Source organism: Callospermophilus lateralis, chromosome 3 (assembly GCF_048772815.1).
Source record: "Callospermophilus lateralis isolate mCalLat2 chromosome 3, mCalLat2.hap1, whole genome shotgun sequence".
Lineage (NCBI taxonomy): Eukaryota > Metazoa > Chordata > Mammalia > Rodentia > Sciuridae > Callospermophilus > Callospermophilus lateralis.
Genome location: NC_135307.1, coordinates 131,796,402 through 131,819,159, shown reverse-complemented (window position 1 = coordinate 131,819,159; position 22,758 = coordinate 131,796,402). Strand labels below are relative to the sequence as shown.

General features: G+C 43.0%; 2 protein-coding genes across 3 annotated transcripts in view; both read right to left on the bottom strand.

Moving 5' to 3' along the window:
* Ap3b2 (adaptor related protein complex 3 subunit beta 2) overlaps positions 1-11,517 on the bottom strand; it is a 35,417-nt gene extending 23,900 nt beyond the window's left edge. Inside the window, exon 1 of the mRNA XM_076848774.1 lies at positions 11,275-11,517. Coding sequence (XP_076704889.1) covers positions 11,275-11,387 — 113 coding nt within the window. The 5' untranslated portion in view covers positions 11,388-11,517. The remainder of the gene's footprint in view (positions 1-11,274) is intronic.
* Positions 11,518-12,160: 643 nt separating this feature from the next.
* The window catches only part of LOC143394213 (uncharacterized), a 71,663-nt gene continuing 61,065 nt past the window's right edge, over positions 12,161-22,758 (bottom strand). Inside the window, exons 1-5 of one of the 2 annotated variants that reach the window (XM_076848773.1) lie at positions 15,387-15,480; positions 13,995-14,012; positions 13,436-13,637; positions 12,919-13,178; positions 12,161-12,230 (exon numbers count right to left, since the gene is read on the bottom strand). In XM_076848773.1, coding sequence (XP_076704888.1) covers positions 12,198-12,230; positions 12,919-13,178; positions 13,436-13,637; positions 13,995-14,012; positions 15,387-15,404 — 531 coding nt within the window. In that variant the 5' untranslated portion in view covers positions 15,405-15,480 and the 3' untranslated portion in view covers positions 12,161-12,197. Of the gene's footprint in view, positions 12,231-12,918; positions 13,179-13,435; positions 13,638-13,994; positions 14,013-15,386; positions 15,481-22,758 lie in introns of those variants that run through there. The other variant, XR_013090679.1, reaches the window with a different exon arrangement.

The window sequence follows — 22,758 nt, the reverse complement described above, 5'->3', positions numbered from 1 at the left end:
TTTGGAAATAGGTTTGTTAAAGATGTGATTACAGATGCTCTTTCATTTAAAAAAGGGTTACTGCAGATGATATGTCATGAGCTTTGTAATGTTTTGAACAACCAATAAAAAAAAGAAAAAAAAGGGTTACTGCCCCATAAATCCATTATAAGTTGAAAATATTCTAAGTTGAAAATGAATTGAATACACTTCACCTACCAAATGTCATAGCTTAGCCTATCTTCCCTTAAATATGCTTAGAACACTTACATTAGCACAGAATTGAGCACTGAATGAAATATCATATAGCATATTGCCCAGAAAAAGATCAAAATTCAAAATTCAAAGTAGTTTCTACTGAATGCTTATCACTTTCACACCATCATATAGTCAAAAACTCATAAATTGACCCATCATATAAGTCATGGACTGTCTATTCCTAAGCTATTATAGTTTGGATTTGGAATGCCCCTCAAAGACTTATGTGTTGAGGGCTTGGTCCCCAATACAACAATGTTCAGAGATGGGACTTTTGGAAAGTGATTGGTCCATGAGGGCTCTGACCTCATGAATGAATTAATCCATTGATGGGTTCATAATAAATGAACTATTGGAAGGTGGTGGAAACTGTAGGAGGTAGGGCCTAGGTCACTGGAGGCATGAAGGGTACATCTTGTCCCTAGCCACTTCCTCTTGTTCTCTGCTTTCTGGCTCTCATGAAGTGAGTAGCTCTGCTCTACCATGCCCTCTCTACCATAATAGTCTGCCTTACCACAGGCTCATAGCAATGGAGCCAGCCAACCATTCATTCATTCAGACTGAAACCTCTGACTGTGAGCCAAAATAAATTTCCTCTTTTACATTTTTTCTCAGGTATTTTGTCATGCAATAAAAAGCTGACTAACACATAAGTTAAATGAGGTCATACCATGGTAGGGTGGGTTCCTAGTCCAATATGCTTGGTCATCTTATATAATATGACAGCTATGTGAAGAGACAAAGATAGAAGAAGAATGCTATGTGAAGAAGGAGGATTGGAGAGATGCATCTAGAAGCCAAGGAATGCCAAAGATTGCAAGCAAACCACCGGAATCTGGGAAGAGGCAAGGCAGTACTCTCCTACAGGATAAAGAGACATCATGACCCTGTGGACATCCTAGTTCAGACTTTAGGCTCTCAGAACTATGAGAAAATAAATATATTTTTTCTAAGCAACCGATGTTGTGGTGCTTTGTTACAGCAGACATAGGAAATTAATATAGCCAGAGACTAAGAGTTAGGAGATGAAGGAAGGGTGAGGGGTGGGAAAATATGGACTGTACTCAGAAAATAAGGTCAATTGAATGGATAAGAAAGACCAGTTAAAAGGAATGGGAGGACTGGGGATGTGGCTCAAGCGGTGGCATGCTCGCCTGGCATGCACGGGGCACTAGGTTCGATCCTCAACACCACATAAAAATAAAAAATAAAGATATTGTGTCCACCTAAAACTGAAAAATAAATATTAAAAAAAGGAATTGGGTATTCAAGCAAGAATAGGATGCCTTTGCTCCATACCTAGTGTGTTTGCAGGTCCTGACCTCACAGACAACTCCGATTCCAAGGACTAGACTGGTCCCAGAGACTTTACAGATAAATAGTCTTACAATAAAGACCAGATCTATCACTCAACATTCAACAATCATTCAAGGAAGTTATAAAATCCTAATGAGAGAAATATACAAACATTTGAATAAGTGATCCCTTGTGCTGGGTTGAGGAAAATAAACATAGTAGCAAAAGCAATACATAAATTTTACTTGCTGTCTGCTGAATTCCAAAACAATAATTTTCTAAAACTTTGTTAAGTAATAGTGAACATTATCTGGAAAAAAAAAAAACATCAGTAGGTAAGCACTCCAAAGAATATTTTTTTGGGAAAAGAAGGATGGCAGACAGCTCATCCCTCTAGATATCAAAACATAAAACAAAAGACAATGATAAAAGCATACTGTACTAGGTTAAAAACAGAAGATCAAAAGTCACCGGGGAGGAGCTGTGGCTGTAGCTCTGTGGAGGAGTGCTTGCCTAGCATGTGTGAGGCACTGGGTTTGATCCTTAGCACCATATGAAAATAAACAAATAAAATAAAGGCATTCTGTCCATCTACAACTACAAAACTTTTTTTGAAAAAAGGTGCTTGGGCTGGGGATGTGGCTCAAGCGGTAGCGCACTCGCCTGGCATGCGCAGGACGCTGGGTTCGATCCTCAGCATCACATAAAAATAAAGATGTTGTGTCCACCGAAAACTAAAAAATAAATATTAAAAAATTCTCTCTCTCTCTCTCTCTCTCTCTTTAAAAAAAAAAAAAGATGCTTTAGGGTTGGGGATGTGGCTCAAGTGGTAGTGCATTCGCCTAGTCTGCGTGAGGCACTGGGTTTGATCCTTAGCACTATATAAAAATAAACAAATAAAATAAAGGCATTCTGTACATCTACAACTACAAAACTTTTTTAAAAAAAAAGATGCTTCAGGGTTGAGGATGTGACTCAAGTGGTAGCGCGCTCGCCTAGCATGCGTGAGACACTGGGTTCGATTCTCAGCACCACATAAAAACAAAATAAAGATATTGTGTCCACCTAAAACTAAAAAATAAATATTAAAAAAAGATGCTTTAAAAAAAGTCACTGGGGAAATTTCATGAAAGGATGTAAGTTGATACTTTAGGAACAAATAACTCCCCAATGTTGGAACAACTGCTATGCACCAAAGAATTTAAGTTGTGCACACACTTCACACCAAAATAAATACCACATTTACTTATAAATTATTTTTAAATATGGAAGGAAAGAGAAAAATTTATTTATTTTTATTTTTTTTAAATATTTTTTTAATTGTAGATGGACACAATATTTTTATTTTTATGCGGTGCTAAGGATCAAACCCAATGCCTCACACATGCTAGGCAAGCATTCTACTACTGAGCTACAACCCCAGCCCAGAAATTTTAGTTTAAATTACTTTTAGTTATAGATGGACGCAATAACTGTATTTTATTTATTTATGTGGTGTTGAGGATCGAACCCAGTGCCTTACATGTGCTAGATAAGCGCTCTACCACTGAGCTACAACCCCGAGAAATTTTATTTATTTTATTTTTTAAAAAAGATTTTGTTTTAGTTGTAGTTGGAGACAATACCTTTATTTTATTTTTATGTGGTGCTGAGGATCGAACCCAGGGCCTCACCCATGCTAGGCAAGAGCTTTACCACTGAACTATAACTCCAGCCCGAGAAATTTTATTTTAAAGGGCATAAAATTACCAGTAACAATATGGCTAGGTTTAATTTTTTTAAATTTAGGTATATAAAAACTAAATTTAAACCAGGCATGGTGGTGCATGCCCGTAATCCCAGAGATTCCACAGATTGAGGCAGGAGGATTATTGAGGCCAGCCTTAGCAATTTAGTAAGACCCTGTCTCAAAATACAATAAAAATAGCAGGGTATGTGGGGATGTAACTTAGTTGTAGAATGCCCCTGGGTTCAATCTCCAGTATAAGAAAGAAAGAAAAAAAAAACACCTAAATTTAAAGGAAAAAATATGGCAACCAGAACCACTATTAAAAGTCCCATGCATAGGGCTGGGATATAGCTCAGTGGTGGAGCTCTTGCCTAGCTAGCATGCACAAGGCCTGATGCAAAAAGCCAAAAAAAACCCCAAATAGTTCCACACGTGGTGACTTAAGCAACATAAATTTATTTTCTCATAATTCTGAAGACTATAAATCTGAGTATGTCAAGGTGTCAATGGGGTTGGTTTCTTTCTCTCTCTGGCTTGTAGATAGTATGAGAGGTGGGTCAGAGAGTTTTTGAGAGTGGGTCAGAGTTAAACCTTAGTAAGGGGTTTATGGGAACTCCCAATTTATAGCCAGTTGGTCAGTTGCAATTGATTTCTGAAGTAGGGGGCAGTCTTATGGGACTGAGTCCTTGACCTGTGGGATCTGACACTCTGTCCAGGTAGAGAGTGTCAAAATTAAGTTGAATTCTAGAATACCTAGTTGGAATCTGCCAGATAATTGGTTGTTGGTGAGAAGAAATCCTCACACATTTTAGTTACCAGAGATGATGTTTTCTGGTGAGTGGTGTGTATGAGAGCTGCAAAAACACACTTTGTTTTGTTTTGTTTTTAAACACGCTGTGTTTTTTCCTATCTCTTGTCACTGTCCCTGTGTCTTCACATGGTCTTATCTCTATGTGTACATATGTCAAAGTTTCCTCTTCTTATAAAGAACCAAGTCATGGGCTGGGGCTGTAGCTCAGCGGCAGGGTGCTTGCCTAGCATGCGTGAGGCACTGGGTTCGATCTTCAGCATACATAAAAATGAAATAAATAAAATAAAGGCATTATGTCCATCTACAACTATAAAATAAATTTTTTAAAAACCAAGTCATGTTGGATTAGGGCCAACCCTATACTTCATTTTAGCTTAATTGCCTCTTTAAGGACTCTATCTCCAAATAAGGACATATTCTTAGGTACTGGGGGCTAAGCCTTCAACATATGAATTTGAGGGGGACACAATTTAGCCCACAGTAGGAACAAAATAGAAAATATTTGGTATATGATAAATAAAAGTTTAATACTCAAAACTGATAAAGAATTGATATAAATTTATAAGATCTGTGTCCAGCATTCACTGTCAGGGATGCTACAGGCCCATCTGTCATCTGCTTGCCCCATCAGATAGAGAGAGCCCTGAGCTGTTGTTCTCCATTCACTGAGTAGAGTATGGGCCATTTTCCTTGGTCAAATACCCTTGAGTAGTAAACAACATGCCCATCCATACTCAGAGGTCCTGGATCTGGTAGTCAAAAAGCAAAGATAGAACTGTGAATAAACACATGGAGAATGTATTTATATATAACTGATGGAATTGTTGGCAACCATACCCTCATGTTGCCAAGACAATTCCAAAATGTAGTGAGTAGCTGTGTGGGGGGGACCTGCACACACTAATCTCCCAGATGACACTCTGATATCACTGATAACCCACAGAGTTTGGTGGGTTTTTGTTTTTTGTTTGTTTGTCTGGTACTGGGGATTGAACCCAGGGGTACTTTACCACTGAGTTACATCCTGAGCTGTTTTTATTTTGAGACAGGGGACTCACTAAGTTGCCCGAGATGGCATTGAACTTGACATCCTCCTGTCTCAGCCTCGCCAGTCACTAGAATTATAGGTATGTGCCACTGCACCTGGCTAATCCACAGCTTTTGATTCAAGTGCAAGAACCCAATCCTGAGAAGTATCATAAAAGGAAGAAATTAAAAATCAGTGTATGCAAAGTGAGTCAGAGAAGTGAAGCATTTACAAACAATAGAAAATAGAAATTGAGGCCAAAAATGCTAGGAGAGGGAAGAGCATAATAAGAGAGGTAAATGTGCTGAGTGTGGTGACACATGCCTATAATCCAGCTACTAGGGAGGTAGAGACAGGAGGTCTGCAAGTTCGAGGACAGCCTCTGAAACTTTAGCAAAACCCTGTCTCAAAATAAAAAATAAAAGGGCAGGAGATATAGTTCACCACTGGGTTCAATCCCCAATACCAAAAAAAAAAAAAAAAAAAGGCAAATGTGACTGCTGTTGATACTGAGAAATGAAAAATGGCCAACACTGACAGGAAAAGAGCCCAACATAACATGTTCCCTAGTGCCCTAGTCACAGGGCTGCAGAGTGTATAAGTGCTTAACAGATAAAATGAGGAAGGACAGAAGGAACCCTAGGATGCTGATGGCCCAGTAACTTCGGAAAATGTCTTTCCTGAGAAGATTTTTCATAGAAAGTAAAGTAGAAAAATGGTACCTTCCAGAACACAGAGGCCTTTACTAACTATCAGGTTAGGGGTGAAGAAGATACCTAGACCCGCTCATATTAAATCAAAATTAACATGAGCCTGGGGAATGCTCCCAAAACCAGAGAACATGGCCCAGCCAGGAATAGAATATAATCACCTTATCACCCTCTCAAATACAGCCCTGGTTGTCAGTTCCTCACGGGTGTCAAGCTCAGATCAGCTGGGGTGTCACAGACCATTCAGGTGGGTTTGGATAGCACTGAGGGTCACTAGCTTCCTCAAAATACAAACGTTCACCCAGGATCCTTTATATATGCAGTCAATTTACACACTCCACAGATACTCACAACTAGTATGATACACACATACCTCAGACACTCCCATATCCCCCATCATGGAATACTTATACCCCCTAGATAGACCCACACACACCCAGATACATAAACAATCCATACATAAACACATATACATACAACCCCTGCTGACACACATCTATAGCTCCCAGAGAAACACACCCAACATAAACACCTCCCTCAGAAACACTCCTCACTCAAAACCCCCATACCTATGCACCCACAAATACATATTACCATCCCTGTAGATCCCCCTACCACAAGATCTCTCTACCACATCCTCATAGGGACCTACATATCCCACACAGATATACTCATCCCATAATACATCCTGCAGTCACACATGCCATTAGGTCACACCTAATAAAAATTTAACTTTGACAAAAGTTAGCCATTCCCATCTCATTCATCAAAATGGCCAGTGGACCCCTTTTTGAGTTTTTTTTTAATATTTTTATTTGTCAGTAGACCTTTATTTTATTTATTTATATGTGGTGCTGAGAATCGAACCCAGTACCTCACACATGCTAGGCAAGCGCTCTACCACTGAGCCACAACCCCAGCCCTTTTTTGAGATTTTTTTAAATGAAAAATTTAGGCTTTGAGGATCAAATACATTTAGCCTCAGGGCTGCTCTGACTTTTTCTGAGGACTCACCCTGGGGTGACTCTTCATTTGCCTTCTTTGGGAGGTATAGGAGTTGCCCAGTCTCCTTTAATTCTGGGCATTTCCTAAAGCTGACTTCTTCACACTTGCTCATACCCACAAATGCCACAGACCCCTGTCAAATGCACACACCCAAGGGCAAACACCCCCACCCAGCCTCCTGCACACATTCCAGGCCCCTGAGGGAGAAGGGAGTTGAGGGAAGGGAGTGGTCACTGGCTGTAAAGCAGATAGCAGGTCAGTGGGCATCAAATGCCCACTGACTCAAAACAGCAGCACCCTCCTGGGGTGAGGTAGCCCTGGGTCCCTCACTCTTGCTTCTACCAGCGGATGTTCCCAAGAGGCAAAGGAAGGGAACATAGCAACACTCCAAAGCCATGAAACATTCATCTCCCACAGTCAGATCTCCTTACACTGTACTCACTCTGTCTTGACCCCTGGTCTGATCTGGCCTGGCCTGACCTCAGAGACTCTCCTGGAGTGGCTGGAGCCAGCCAGGGAGGTCAGACATGATGTTTGAGGCCAGTACATCTGCCTCCCCTCATCATCCATGTCCCAGTCTACTAACCAGGCAGGAGCTGGCCAAACAGTTTGTGATTTATCCTGCCCCCATCATCCATGTCCTAGTCTACTAACTAGTCAGGAGCTGGCCAAACAGAGCCCAGTCCAACCAAGATCTGCAGGGAGAAAAAACAGTCAAGGTGGGACACTGACCTTAAATATTTTACTGTCCTCCTTCCCTTAGAGCCTCCAGAGAGTTAAGCTCCTTATCCCGGCAACATACTCAGACTCTCAACCCATATATTCCCTTTGGGCTGCCACCCAACACCCAGCCCCTGAGCCTGGACCCTAAATGCCAGTCCAGAAGAAGCTGGGCTGTGTGATGGCTACCTAGACTTCCTGGATGTCCAGTTTTAGGGGTTCTAGGGGATCCCTCTTTACCTTAATGGCTGGCTCTGGCCTTGGCTGGCCTCTGGGCTAGATCCTTCAGGGGATGCTTCCAGAGTTGTGTCTTCCTCTGGGGCTTGAAGCCACCGAAGTTCCTCAGGCTGCAGGGCCTGGTACCAGGGTGGGGGCCCACCTTCAGGGGCCAGCACAGGGCTAGCAGCCTCCTGATCTGCCCCACAGGTCCCTCTGGCCCCTGGGAGCTGCAGGAATCGCTGCATTGGGCATCAGGTCCTGTTCCAGGATAGGACTGAGCTGGTCAGTGAGCTGGGGCTTTCTGTCACAGTCACCAGGAGGCCGGCCCCAAAGTAACCTGACACTGGCCAGGAGGGAGGTTCTGGTTTCCTCTTCCCTACTCAGAGATGAGATCTCAGAAGGGACAGAAGGGCAGGGCCTGTGAACAAAGTCTACCCCAATATCTGGGCAGGGAACTCCCCTCTGATATAGGCAGAGGCAAGGAATGCCCTCTTCACCTCCAATTCCACGGCCCAACTGGACCTCAGGTCCCTAAGAACTGCTTACCCCCAGAAATCTTGCATGTATGTCCCCCTTTCATGCTTTCCCCAAGCCTCTTGATCTTCACTGCCTTTCCAGAGCCAGTATCTTGAGGTCTTCCTTCCCATTAGCCTTCTCTGATTGATCTCTGCTTCTTCCCTCCCAGGCTCCAGGGTCCCTCTCTCCATCTGTTCTCTCTCACTCTTGTCCTTGGTCCTCCTGTCCCACTGCCCTCCACTGTCCCACCCTGCTTTATTCACCATATTTTAAACCCCTAGGACCATCAAGTCCCAGCCCTCAGCCTTGCCCTTTCTCTCAAAGCTATACTATCTGCCTCTCCCAGAATGAAAGTCTTTAGAAGAAACCTCCTACAGCTCCCCGCCCCAGGCTCACACACTTCTGCATCTACAATATGTTCTCTCTTCTCCCTATGGGCAGAGCTGATCCTCCTTGCACCCAAGCTAGTTCATTCCCATCAAGGATGAGGCTACTTCATTCCCTTCAGTCTTTCTCTTGCTACTGGCTCATTCTTATCAGCACTCAATTTTTTTTCCTAATAATAAACAAACAAAAATAACTGCCAAAAAAATCCATGAACTGATAATCTCCTGCAGCCAACTCTTTTTCTTTTCTTTTCTTTTCTTTTCTTTTCTTTTTTTTATTGGTTGTTCAAAATATTACAAATCTCTTGACATATCATATAACTCTTTTTCTTTTTCCTTAAAAACGACTTAAAAGTAAAATTCCCATTGTATATTATTTATTCACCTCCTATTTGTTCCTTTATTCACTTTAACCTGGCTTTAGATGTTGATTTAGAATATATATGTCATGAAGGGTCATGATCTCTGCAACTTAAACCATTCAACCCCAAAATAGACATGGAGAGATGGCTAGATAAAGCAAGCAAGTTATCAAGGATGTTTGATTCTAGATGGGATATATATATATATATTTTTTTTCATTGCTTTATTCATTTAAATTTTCTGACTGTTTAAAATAATTCATAATAGAATGTTGGGGACAAATAATCTGGCTCCTGTTGTCTTCACTTTGCCAGAACTGGTCTCGCAGGGCAGGAAGTAGGGAGTGGAATGGGAAGGAGTTGACCTCTTTGTGAACCAATAGTCTCAAATTTCTTATCTTGTTTGACTTGGTCCTAAAGGGCATAGACACTACTGTTCACTTTCTCTTTCTTGAAATTGCATTTTATTTTCTTCCTGCCCTTTGGTTCACTTCTTCTCAGGTGCCTTGAAACATTCCCCTAACTCTCTATTTGCCTTAACATTAGTGTCTTTGAGTTCAGACTTGTGCCTGATCTGAATTTAGACCCTTTCCCTGATTACTTTCACTGCCTCCTATGGCCATAATTAACATATATGTTAACAATGTCCTCATCTCTCTCCTAGAATACAAATCCTACTACATTTGAACTACTACATTTGAATACCACTCAAAGTCTACATTCAATCTTATCATGTTCAAAGTTGGGCTCAACACTTCCACAAATTCCTTTGTAACATCATCTTTATTTTTAGTTACACTGAATCCTGCTACCATCTATTTGGCTGTAAGAACTAGTAACCAGAGTATCATCCTTAACTTTTTCCAGCCACTTCCTCTTACCCCTATTTCCCAAATCCAATCATCGAGTCAGGTCTGCTCTTCTTCACAGTCCTTAAATTCTCTGTCCTTCTGCTCTAGACCACTAATGTGAACTGCCTGTCAACTTCAACATCCCCATTACCTATTTCTTGCTTGGTTCAACAAACCCTCTAATATCTTCTCCACAGTCCATCCTGTGAGCCTTTGAAAATACAAACCTGATGGTGATAGTTTCTTAGAACCCTTCAGTGGTCCTTCCTACCCTCATTTCTGGTCACACGGTACTAGAACATACAAAATTTATAACCTGGATTGACTTAATTCTTCAACCTTTCACTCTTGGCTCTCCACTTTCTCCTATGGCTCCCCACTTTTTTGCAGTACTGGGGACCAAACCCAGGAATCTTTTGCCACTGAGCTACTTATCCAGCCCTATTTATTTATTTATTTACTTTTGGTAGGGTTGAGGATTGAACTCAGGGCCTTGTGTATGCAAGGCAAGCACTCTACCAACTGAGCTACATCCACAGCCCCCCTTTTTATTTTTTAATGAGACAGTTTCTTGCTAAATTGCCCAGGCTTTCCTCCAACTTGTGATCCTCCTGCCTCATCCTTCCGAGTTGCTGGGATTACAGGTGTTCACCTCCATGCTCACACCACAGCCCTCTTTATACTGAATTGTCACAGACTGCTTCATCTGTGCTTCCTCTGGAGCAACTTGAGGAAAAGGACTTTCTCTGTGTTCACATCTGTATTCAGTGACTAGCATGGGACTCTACATGGTAGGCCTTTAATAAATGCTTGTTGCAGAATTTACACATAAACAAATGAACAAACGAGTCAAAGGTGGGAGGAAGTTAAGGTAGAATTGAACTGTAAGGGCAATGTGGGCAGCAAAGGTGTGTGTGCCAGATGCCTGAGGGCAGATGGGAGCCAGGATGAGAGAAAATGAATTTGTAGGAGGAGCCATGCCTGAGAATTTCTGCGTCTACATCCAAGGCCCACCTTCCTGGAGAGGCCCCAGGCTCACACTCAAGTTCACAGGCTCAGACCCCTCCCCCCCTTTTTATTTTTTTTAAGCCAAGCAGCCCTACGCGAAAAAGACTGGGCGCCTATAAATCTGAGCTGAAATCAGGAAACACCTAGGACTGAATGGGACAGCTGGTCCTCCCGAAACCGAGCTGGTTGGCCCATCCCCCATCAGCCTACACTCCCACCCCGGATCCGGGTCCAGGTGGGTCCCTAGAGATTGAGTGGCGGCTCTGGGGCCCCGGGCCGCCGCGAGAGGGGGCTGGGCGGGCTTCCAGTAGGCTCGGCCGCGGCGGGCGGGCCCGGGCGCTGTCCATGGTGCCCACGACATCCGCCAAGTCCCGGCCCTCGCGGCCGGCTCCCTCACCGCTTGTAGTCGGAGGAGAAGATGCCGCCGCTCGCCGGGTCGTGGCCGTACTCGGGCTCCCCAGGGCCAGCGGAGCCGCCCTTGTCTTCACTGTATGCAGGGGCGGTCGACATTGGGGGGGGGGGGGGTGCTGGGAGAAGGCTTCGCCAGAGAGAAGGCCGCGCGGCCGAAGTCCGGCGGAGGCCCAGGAACCGGGCGCAGGACCTAGGAGGGATCCGCGGCGCAAGCCCAGCTCCGCAAAACTGCAAACTGCAACGGTGGAGGCTGCGCTCGGATTTATCCTTCTCCGCCGCGCTTGGAGGTTCTTAAAGGCACCAGCGGCCGCGGGTCTCAGGGCGTGTCGGCTAGGGGACGGGTGGGGAGGGGCTGCAATGTCTGCCCCGCCCCAATCTCGCGGAAATCCCCACCCCCCCGCCCCAAGGCTGGTTCCTGCCCTTTAAAGGGACCTGAAGCACTCCACGTCTGGGGACGAGTGTGGCTGTGGCAAGGGGCGCACAACGTCTGTACCCATCCCTGATCACCCGACCTGAGTGGAAAGACCTCTAGAGGGTTCCACACGCTGCTGAAGTGGAGGGTGGGGAAATGGGTTGAAAGAAAGGCTACGTTCCCAGGCCTAGGAGGGAAAGAAGCACCACACAGAAGACCAGCCACAGCGACCTAAGGATGATTCCTTTCCTGTCCTATCGTTTCTAGAAAATCTAGGCTCCTCTGATGTCGTTCTGCCTTTTAAGTGGGAATCTGAATAGCTTCCTGGAAGAGGTGGAATTTATGGGCAAGCACCGAGGAACTCTTACTGGGCTTCTGGCATACAGGAGGGAGACAAACCAGAGAGGACAATGAACTCCCTAAATAAGCTTTGGAAAGTACTTTAATGATCCTTTCTGAAGTCCCCTCTGGCCACCCAGGAGGGCACAAGGTCAAACCTAGCCCATGCTTAGCTTCAGGTCCACCGATGCCTAAGAAGAAAGGAAAATGGAAGAGATCAGGTTAGGATCTGCCAGTACTCCTGGAGGTGATGCCTCTAGTTCCCAAGGCCTGAAACACCCCCAAGGGTCAAGCAAGGAGGGTCTAGTCAGAGGAAAAATAGTGAACCAGGCTGGGGAAAGGGATTGGATCTAGATGAGCATCAGGTTGGGAGACTGGAGTCTCTTGGCTGGACTTGGAGAGTGGGAGAGTTCCTAAGAGCTAAGTCTTGATCTGTGCACTAGGGTCCTGAAGTCTCCAAGGCCAGAAATGGCGGCCTGGTTGGAAATGAATGGGGCTTAGAAAGGTGGAGCTTGGCTCAGTATTGCGCGAATGGGAATAATGGGGGCTTGACCAGGACTGGGATGGAAGCTGGACCTGACTTGGAGGTTGGTAGGCTGAAGTAAATACATATGGCCAGGATCTGTGAGTTGAGGCCTGGGGCCTACTTGGAATGGGCACAAAAGGGTTTCAAAGGGCGTGGAAGTTCAACAAATAGCCTGGGCCTATTTGGTTCTGGGGGCCTTGGACCTGCCAGACTAAAGCAGATCTTGAGTTTGGAGGAATGAGGCCTCAGTAGAGTTGAGAGGAGAGGGCCTGAACTTTGCAGGAGCAGTTGATAAGGCTGTTAACAGGCCCTATTGGGGTGGGATTCTGCATGAGTAGCTGGGCTATGCTTACTGAGTTGGGGTTTCTGTCCAAGCCGATCAGGTGCAGTGCAAAGTGCACACAGTTGTTGCGTGTGGGATGATAGGGAGGTGGATCTGTATCCATAGCTTCGCGTACTCGGAGCTCCAGCAATGTGCGGTTAATGCCACCTCGTCGACGAAGCACACGCCAGAGGGAGCGGGAGCGCAGCATTGGGCCCTGTCCCTGTTTGCATACAACTCCTTCCCAGGAGCCCAGAAACTTATGTGGCCCACAACTGCCAGGTATCTTGCCTGTGGGGATCACGGGCCAGGTACACATCAGAATCATCTTAGGTGCTGTACTTAGCAGCTCCATACCTGTATTTCTTTGGATCTGGAAGCCCTGGTACCCATATGCTGGCTTCCCAATCCCCTATCTTCAGAGACCCACACCCCCTGCCCAGGACCAAAGCCTGCATCACCATGTAGCCCACCCACTGGTGGGGTGTGCTTGGCTGGGCAACCTCTCTTTGCACATTTGAGCCTTAATTTCAGCTGAAGGCACTCACCCTCAAAGTGGATAATTTCTCTGTGGCCACAATATACACCCACATGGGCCCCGCACCAGCGTCCAGTTGGGGACTGCAGCCTAAACAGGAAGAGGTCTCCAGGCTCAGGATCACTTTGTTCCAACTCCACAGCTTCAAAGTGCTGACCCAGGAAAGCTTCTGAGAAGAAGAACTGAAAGGTTCTGGATGCCCCAATAATTGTCTGGGAAGAGAAAGGAAATAGACTGCAGGGCATTTGTACAGACCTGGTTGAAGAGAAGCTGGATCATTCTACTGATCATAAATGGCACATGATTTGGGATTGGACCTAGGCAGAATGTCTTCATTGCTCCACATTTGCTTCCCTGACACTGGGACAGCCCAAATTATCCTGGCCTTGAGCCAGGCTGAGAACTGCTCATTTTCCAGCAACTGGGACCTCCTTTGCATCTACTTATGTCTTCTCATCTCAAAATTTGGCCATTCTATTCTCTTCCTCTGCCCCAGGATCCCTTCCTCCAACCATTTCCCATCTTGCCATTCCTGGAAGCAACACTGGGGACTGGGTGTCAACTGGTACCTGGACTGAGCTGGTGACCTGAAGAAAGAAGAAAACCTCAGTGAGATCTGGACCCAGGACAGATCCCTCCTCCCAAGTCCAACAACCTTTTTTTTCCCCCTAGAAGGTTTTTTTTTTTTAATTAGTTGTTCAAAATATTACAAAGCTCTTGACATATTTCATACATTTGATAAGTCCAACAACCTTGACAGCAAATATCCATTGAGCAGTGGCTCACTGGATCCTTAATGTAATCTTACAAGATGGGTTAAGTATCCATGTATTTATGTGTGTGTGTGTGTGTTGTGTGTGTATTGCTGGGTATCAAACCCAGGGCCTTGCACATGCTAGGCAAGCACTCTGCCACTGAGCTACATCCCCAGTCCTTTTTGTTTTGAGATAGGGTCTCACTAAATTGCCTGGATTGGCCTTTAACTTGGCAATTCTCCTGCCTCAGCCTCCAAAATTGTTGAGATTACAGGTTATGCCACCACATCTGGCCGTTATCACCATTTTTAGGATAAAGAAACTGAGGTTCACAAACTTTACCAGAGTTCACACAGCTAATATATGCCTACATGACTTTGTGTCCTGTGACTCTGGTATTAAACATCAGTCACATATTCTTCTTTCATAAAACAAAGTGGGAAAGGTAGTTTAGTTCAGGTTTCTCCTATCTCTACTGGGAACAGAGGGATTTGGGGGCTTGAGAGGATGGCTCCATTGCATGGGCTATGCTTATGCTTTGGCCTCAGAGACTGGGAAAGGGGATGGGCCTATTGGGCCCCTGAACTCTCCTAGGCTGACAGAAGAGCTGGGAACAGGAAGTGACCCATGGTATCAGGTCTCTGGGCATCTTTGTGAAGAAATAAAGGGTTGACTCCAGCATATCTGACTTGGGTAGGAAGGACTCAGATTCAAATGAGGCGCTGCCCAAGACCATGATGCATAATGCCAGCCACTATGTGGTTCACCATGTGTCTACCTTGACCCTTCCTTTCCCTCCTGGCCACAGCCTATAATATCCTTGCTGAGTGAGCCCCATTTTCTGACTGGACCTGTGGAAGACTCAGGTAACCAACTCATCCCAGTCTGTCTGACTTTGCATGTTTTAAAGTTGAAAGTCTTGCATCCCAGGAACCCAGGAAAACTTGGACAGTTGGTCACCCTTGACTTCAGAAAACCACAGGGAGAACTCTATCATGTGAACAGCACTTTGTCTTGAGTCATATCTCCCAATATCTACTAGGTAGGGAGTGCACCTTTCTTCCTTCTTCATTCTCCCTCAAAACCTAATTGGCTAAGCAGAGGTTACAGCTGTGGAAGAGGATGGACTGTCCTAGCCCCTGTTGAGGCAGCAGGCACCTGTCTGGAAAGAAGACAAGATGAGCCAAGGACTTCTGCTTCAATTACCTGGGATGTGAAGCTCATCTAGGGAGAAAAACAAAACAAAAAACAACCATCACTGCCTGACTCTCTGCTTCTATCGTCCCCCAAAGGCTGTACACTGTATCAGTGAGTTTGTCTGTCTATATGCTGGTGTATGGTTGTGTGTCTGGTGTTCCCAAGAGTCTGTGCTAGAATGCTGTCTTTGACTGAGACCTTGTACTGGCAATGTCACCTTTCTATATGAGACATAAAATAAGCCACTTCCTCTCTCTGGGCCTCAATTTCCTCATCTGTGAACTGGGGACAATAAAGTTGGAGGGCTGGACATCACATAACTATTGTAAAGCACTGGACAAGGCAAGAGGGCAGGGTTTGTTTATCTAAGATCTGCTCCTGAGCATGCAGATTTGGGTGCCAAGAGGAGGGTGGGGAGAATATATCTTTCTCAATTCAGAGGAGAAGAACAATGGGCCCTCAGAGGCTGGTGGCCTCCCTGTCACCCCTGCCCCAGAGCTCAAAGGGAATCACCCAGCTGGAAAGGCCCTGCAAAGCAGGGCCCCACCTCTAACTTTCCCTCTTAAAGTTCTCACTGGGGTTGGGCAGGGAGACACTTTGGCCACTGTCAGCTGAGCTCCTGGGTCAGGGTCTGGACCACAACATACCCCTTCAGATAGGGAAATCTATGTCCACACGTGGTTCTCTATTCAAAATGATAATAGCATTTATTGCCAGAAACTGTGCTAAAGCCCGGCTTAGCTCTGACAACAACATCAGGAAGGAGATAATGTTATCATTGTTATTTTATAGATGGGGAAACTGAAGTTTGGGGAAGTTGCTAAGTTTACAAGATAGAAAGTGGCAGAACCAGGATTCAAGCTGAGATGATCTGGCTTAGCTTCTGTGTCCTTAACCATTGTACAGGACTCCCCCTCTTATACTGTTAGCACAGGGGTCTCCCTTCCCCCACACTCTACTACCAGGAAGCCCTCAACCCCTATATCCTTCCTGACCTGGTGAAACAGTCACCCTTCCACTTGACTTTCATTTGGCTAAGATATCATTTCCTTTATAAGAAAGGAAAAGGAGCAAGGTCCTGGAGTTATGAGAGCCCAGGGGACAAGAATTCCAACTTTATGGCACTTCACCTGACAACCCTGACTACTCCATTGGGGTTCCTTGCTTGCAGCCTGAGCTTCCCCTCTTCTCACCTTGGCTAAGGCTTTCAGGGGAATAGAGTAGTGGGGGGTGCCTGCAACCGGGAATAGGGTTACATTCTCTCTGGGGCACAGGGCCCTGCCTTTCCTCACAAAACCAGGCCTCTACAGAACCTCAACCCAGTGGAGGCATTGTAGCCACCCATGGCCATGATTTGGCCTGAACTCCCAGCCTCTACCCTTACCCTTCAGTCTTGCTCTGGACAAAGGGACCTCTATGGAAGGCAAGGCTTTGGAGTTACTGCTCCCAGCTAGTCATTTTTAGCCAGAACAAGGTCAGAGTTCTTATTGTGGCTTTTTTTTTTTTTCACAAGAGACTTTGGTTACAAAGTCCCCCTCTTGGTACACAATGATCCTACCTGAAACTAAGCCCCCAATTCAAGCAGCTCACCTCGTAGTGGCCCTGCTCCACACCTTGTAGAATCTTCTGTGGCCAGAGCAGAGAGGAAAAGCTGTGCATCCCTTGGGCAGATAAAGGGGCCAAGCAGGAAGCCCTGGGGCCCTGTTCTGACATCAGTGCCTAAGCCAGTCCGACAACAGCAACCCCTCCCTCTATAGCTCTGGGGGTAGGTGAGAAGCCAGACACTAAACGTGGGGACAAGGTGGGTAACTGGTGCCCTCTTTCCCCTCCTCCTGATGTTCAACCCTATGCCACCCTGCTTGTGCTATCACTACCACTTGCACCTGCTCTCAGCACTGGCTCTTCGCCTTTCACTGGCCTCCTGGGTGCTCAAATGCTTCATACCTATGGTCAGAGGACAGTGTCTTATTTCAATCCCTTTAGATTTAATGAGGTTTATTTTATGAATTAACATATGGTCTATACTGGTGGATATAATATGCACACTTGCAAGTGTGTATTTTGCAGATTAGGGTATAGTATTCCATAGACATCAGTTAGTTAGGTGGTTGATAATGTTCAGATCATCTATGACTTTATTGGGTTTTTTGTTCAGTTTTTCTGTCAGTTGAGAGGAGAGTCAACACTTCTAACTATGATTATGGGATTTTCTATTTCTCCCTTTAATTCTGTCAAATTTCACTCTGGATATTGAAATTTCATTATTAGGTATATAAACATTTTATGATTATTATGTCTTTCTGATGAATTGAATTTTCTTAAAGCCTCTTTTTTATCTTTATTTTGTTTATTTATTTTTATGTGGTGCTGAGGATCGAACCCAGAGTCTCACACGTGAGAGGCAAGTGCTCTACCGCTGAGCCACAACTCCAGCCCCTGATGAATTGAATTTTTATCATTATGAATATTCCTCTGTACCTCTACTAATGCTTTTTGATTTGAAGTCTATTTTATCTGACCCATTTACTTTTAATCTATTTATGTCTCTATATTGGTTTTCATTTTTGAGCTGGTATCTCACTATGTTGCCCAGGCTAGTCTACAACCTCTGGTTCCAAATGATCTTTCACTTCTCAGTCTCCTCAGTATCTGTGCCTGGCTTTGTGTCTTAATATTTAAAGTGTATCTCTTACAGATAGTGTCGAGTCATGCTTTTAAATTCATTTTGGCATTTTCTGCCTTTTAATCTGTTTTTTCTTAGATATTTAATGTAATAATTGATATGGTTAGATTTAGGTCTACCATTATTTATTTGTTTTCTGTTTTTTCCTTCTGATTTTTGTTCCTTTGTTCTTTCATTCTTTTCTCTCTCTCTCTCTCTCCCCCCCCCATTTGAACATTATTAAGAATTCCATTTCAGGGCTGGGGATGTGGCTCAAGCGGTAGTGCGCTCGCCTGGTATGTGTGCGGCCCAGGTTCGATCCTCAGCACCACATACAAACAAAGATATTGTGTCTGCCAAAAACTAAAAAGTAAATATTAAAAATTCTCTCTCTAAAAAAAAAAGAATTCCATTTCAATTATCTATTGAAAATTATTTGTTTTATATAGTAGTGTTTTCTCTGGGGATTACAATATAACTACTTAACTTTTCAGTCTACCAAGAGATGATGTTGTACAACTTAAGGTAAACTGTAGCCTTGTGATAATATAAGTTCATTTGCCACTATCTCCTGACCATCTTTTATGCTGTTTGCCACATGGATTTTAACAACATATATTTTATGCTTCACAAGAGTTATATTTTTTGCTTTAAACTGTCCTACATGTTTTAAAGTAAGTGAGAAGAAAATCCATTTATATTTATTCTGATATTTACCATTTCTGATCCTCTTCATTCCTTTTTAAAGGTCTAAGATTTTTTTTCTCATCTCATTTTCCTTCAGACAAAAGAATTTTCTTCAGCATTTCTTGTGCAAATCTGCTGCTGTTGAATTATTTTAGTTTTATTTGGAAACACCTTTATTTTATCTTCATTCATCCTGTTGGATACAGTGTTCTGTATTAATATTCTTTTTTCTTATGGCTCTTCGAAGATTTTTCTCTACAAATGTCTGAGCTTCATAGTTCCAGGTGAGAAGTCAACAACTTAAATTGTTATTCTCCACATTATAATGCGTCATCTCTGGCTGCTTTAAAGATTTTCTTTATCTTTGCTTTCAGTAGTTTGATTATGATGTGGTTTTCTTCACATTTATCTTATGCTTCCCTGGTATTTTTTTAATCTAATTTTTGTCCTTTACCAACTTTTGCCATTATTCCTTTGCATTTTTTCCTGTTCTACTTTCTTTCTCCTCTTCTTCTAGAACTCCGGCTAATACTGTCACCTTAACATTGTTTGATAAGATTTTTTTTAGAGACTGTTAGGTCTTAATAATTATTTGATTTCATTGACCTCTTTTTATGACACCCCAAATTTACTATTAAGCTCACTCTTTGATTGTTGATTTTAATTTTTTTAGTTCTAGAATTTCTATTTTTAAGTTTTCTTTTTTTTCTCCCAAGTTCCTTATAAATATTTTTTTCCTTGAAGTCCTCTGTAGATGTGTATAACATCTGCCCCCAAAGTCACCCCTGCTCCCACTTGGGCGATCCTAGCATCTATGTCTATTCACTTTGTGTGTGTTTGTGGGGGTTGTACAGGGACTGAACTCATAGGCATTTGGCCACTGGGCCACATCCCCAGCCCTATTTTGTATTTGATTTAGATACAGGGTCTCGCTGAGTTGCTTAGCACCTTGCTTTTGCTGAGGATGGCTTTGAACTCACGATCCTTCTGTCTCAATCTCCCAAGCTCCTGGGATTATAGGTGTGCGTGGCAGTGCCCAGCTATTTCTATTCACTTTTTAAAAAAATTGTTTTATAGTTGTAGATGAACAGCATGGCTTTATTTTTATTTACTTATTTTTAATGTGGTGCTGAAGATTGAACCCAGTACCTCACATGTTCAAGACAAGCTCTCTGCCACTAAACTACAGCCCCAGACCTTCTATTCACTTTTATACTGTTGAATTACATTTTGTTTTTTTCCTTTTTGCATATCTTGGATTTTTAAAAATCACATACTGGACTTCAGGGATGATACGTAGTAGAGATTCTGGATTCCTTTATCTTTCCCTGAAGAATGTAGATTTTTGTACTAGCAGGCAATTGAATTAATAGTTTGAATGTGACCTCAAATTTGTGGGGTCTTGGTTTAAATCTCTATTACAACGATTCTAAAGTTTTATCCTTATTATTTAGGGTGAATTCCTCAGTTCTCAGGTATAGTCTTCCAAGGCATGGATCCTGTGGTATTTTAGTGGACAGTCCAAGGCATTTATCAAACCCCTATCATTTGTGGAAATTAAACTACAAATTATGAAATTCTTTTTGGTAGTCAGTAGCTGAAGTATATGTTATTTTCTTTTTGCCTTCCAGCTGTTGCTTTCTACTTGGGTTCTTGGAGTTGCATCCAGTGGATATGCACTAAGGGAGCATTCAAGGACTTTTGAGGGTTTCATGTGTAGATTTAGGGGATCACTATATGAAGATCCCTCTTTTCTGGGATATCTTCCATCAATTTATAGCTGCTCCAGAGATCAGCAGAGTAGAACAAGTAGATCAGGGAGAAGGAGGAAGGGAAGGAAAGGGGAGGTATGGGAAAATGAGATTGATCAAATTATGTACGTGTATAATCAGCCCCACCATAATATATAGTTATAATGCACTATAATTTTAAAAAATACATTTCTTAAAAATTAAATCTTGCGGGGCTGGGTTATGGCTCAGTGGTAGAGCGCTTGCCTTGCAAGTGTGGAGCCCTGGGTTTGATTCTAAGTATCACATAAAAATAAATAAATAACATAAAGGTATTGTATCCATTTACAATTGAAAAATATTTTAAAAATCAAATTTGGGTCTCTTTTCAAGGTGGTTCATACAGTCTCTATGCTGCATGCCTTGCTAATTTCTCACTCTAACAAATTCTTGCATGTAAAAAAATTAAATCTCTGGAATGGTTAAAAAAATTTTTGAAGCTGCTCTAAAAACTCTGAACTTTACCCACTGTTATCTTAAGCTAATAAGTCTGTGGCTTTCTGGATCAAGTGTTTGCCACTCTGTTAGTCACTGTGTAGATTGGAGAGTTCCCTAAGAGGAAACCCTTAGAAATATAATCTCATTCAGTGCAATTCTGTTCTTTCAAGGGCTAAATCTTCAGGTTCTACTGGCTCTTGATTACTCTCCAATTCCTCCAAATCATTTTCAAAATTTTATGTTTTAAGTTGATGTTCAGTAAAACTGTTTTTTATACCTTTCTGTGAATTTTATACGGACATAGATTTATCATAAACAAGATGAATATTTTCACCCAACAGAATAATTCCACCATACTAAAAATCTAATCCTTTTTAATGTCTTATCCTGGTCTGATCTCCTTGTCACAAATAATGAACTAATATTAATATTATTAATTAACTGTCAGGTTGGTGGCAGTGACTCAGGAACAAAGCACCAAGCATCCCGTGTGGGCAAAGGTAACATCAATCAGGCACTCAGTGAACTGCCAGTCAATCAGCAGGGTCCCCTGGCCAATCCTGGATCTCAGTCAGTTCCCTTGACCACAGGAACAAGGGACTTTAAACATCCCTTTTCCTGTCCCAAGCCCTTCCCTTCCTGCTGTAAGCCCCATAAAATTCCAGTCCAATCAAGGCCCTATGTGGTTTCTCCTCAGACCCTCTTCCTACTGTTGGTCTTATAGAGTTCCGCCTGGGAGTGACATCTCAATAAAGCCTTGTTCAGCGGCCTTTTAAAATCTGCCTCCTTTTGGTTGCTGTCCTTGTCTGACCTTAAATTAACTAAGGTCCATAATTAATTCACATTTCCTTAGTTTGGGCTAAAATCTTTTTTTTTTTTTTTTAATTATTTTGGTGTTGGAGATTGAACCCAGGACCTCATGAACACAAAGCACATACTCTATCATGTCCCCTAGAGACCTTTTTTTTTTGTTGTTCCAAGATTCCATCCCTGGTGCCATATTACATTTAGTTGTCATTTCTCCTTGAAATGACTCATCACCCTGGTTTTAATTTGTTGAATTGCCATCTATATAATCTCTTTGGTGAAGCACTTGTCCAAGTCTTTTGCCCACTTTTCTATTTGATGTCTAATTTACACACCATCAACTGTGTCATCTAAAAATGTATATAATTCAGTGGGGTTTTTTCGCATGTTTACAAGCTGGTGCACAGTCACAACCATCTAATTCTAAAATATTTTCACACAACCCCCTAAAATATCCCATTGCACTCCCCATTCTCTTTTTCTAATAACACCCAATCTGTTTTTGTCTCTAAACTTATCTCTTCTGGCTATTTTGTTGTCTTTTATGCTGGAGGTTTTTACATAGCATATCATCAGATTCATTCATGTTGTAGCATTTATCAGTATTCCATTCCTTTTTTTTTTTTTTTGTACCAGAGATTGAACCCAGGGAGCCTCATCTCCAGCCCTTTTTTATATTTTATTTAGAGATAGGGTCTCTCTGAGTTGCTTAGGGACTTGCTAAGTAACCAAGGCTGGCTTTGAATTCAAAGTCCTGCCTCAGACTCCCAAGGCATTGGGATTATAGTCATGCAACACCACACCTGAATTCCATTTCTTTTTATGGCTGAATAATATTTCATTGTATAGAGACACTGCATTCTGTTTATCCAATTATCAGTTGATAGACATTGGGTTGTTTCCAAAATTTGAATATTATAAATAATTCTGCCATGAACATTCACATGTGAGTGTTTGAACATGTATTTTAAATTCTTTTGAATATATACTTAGAAGT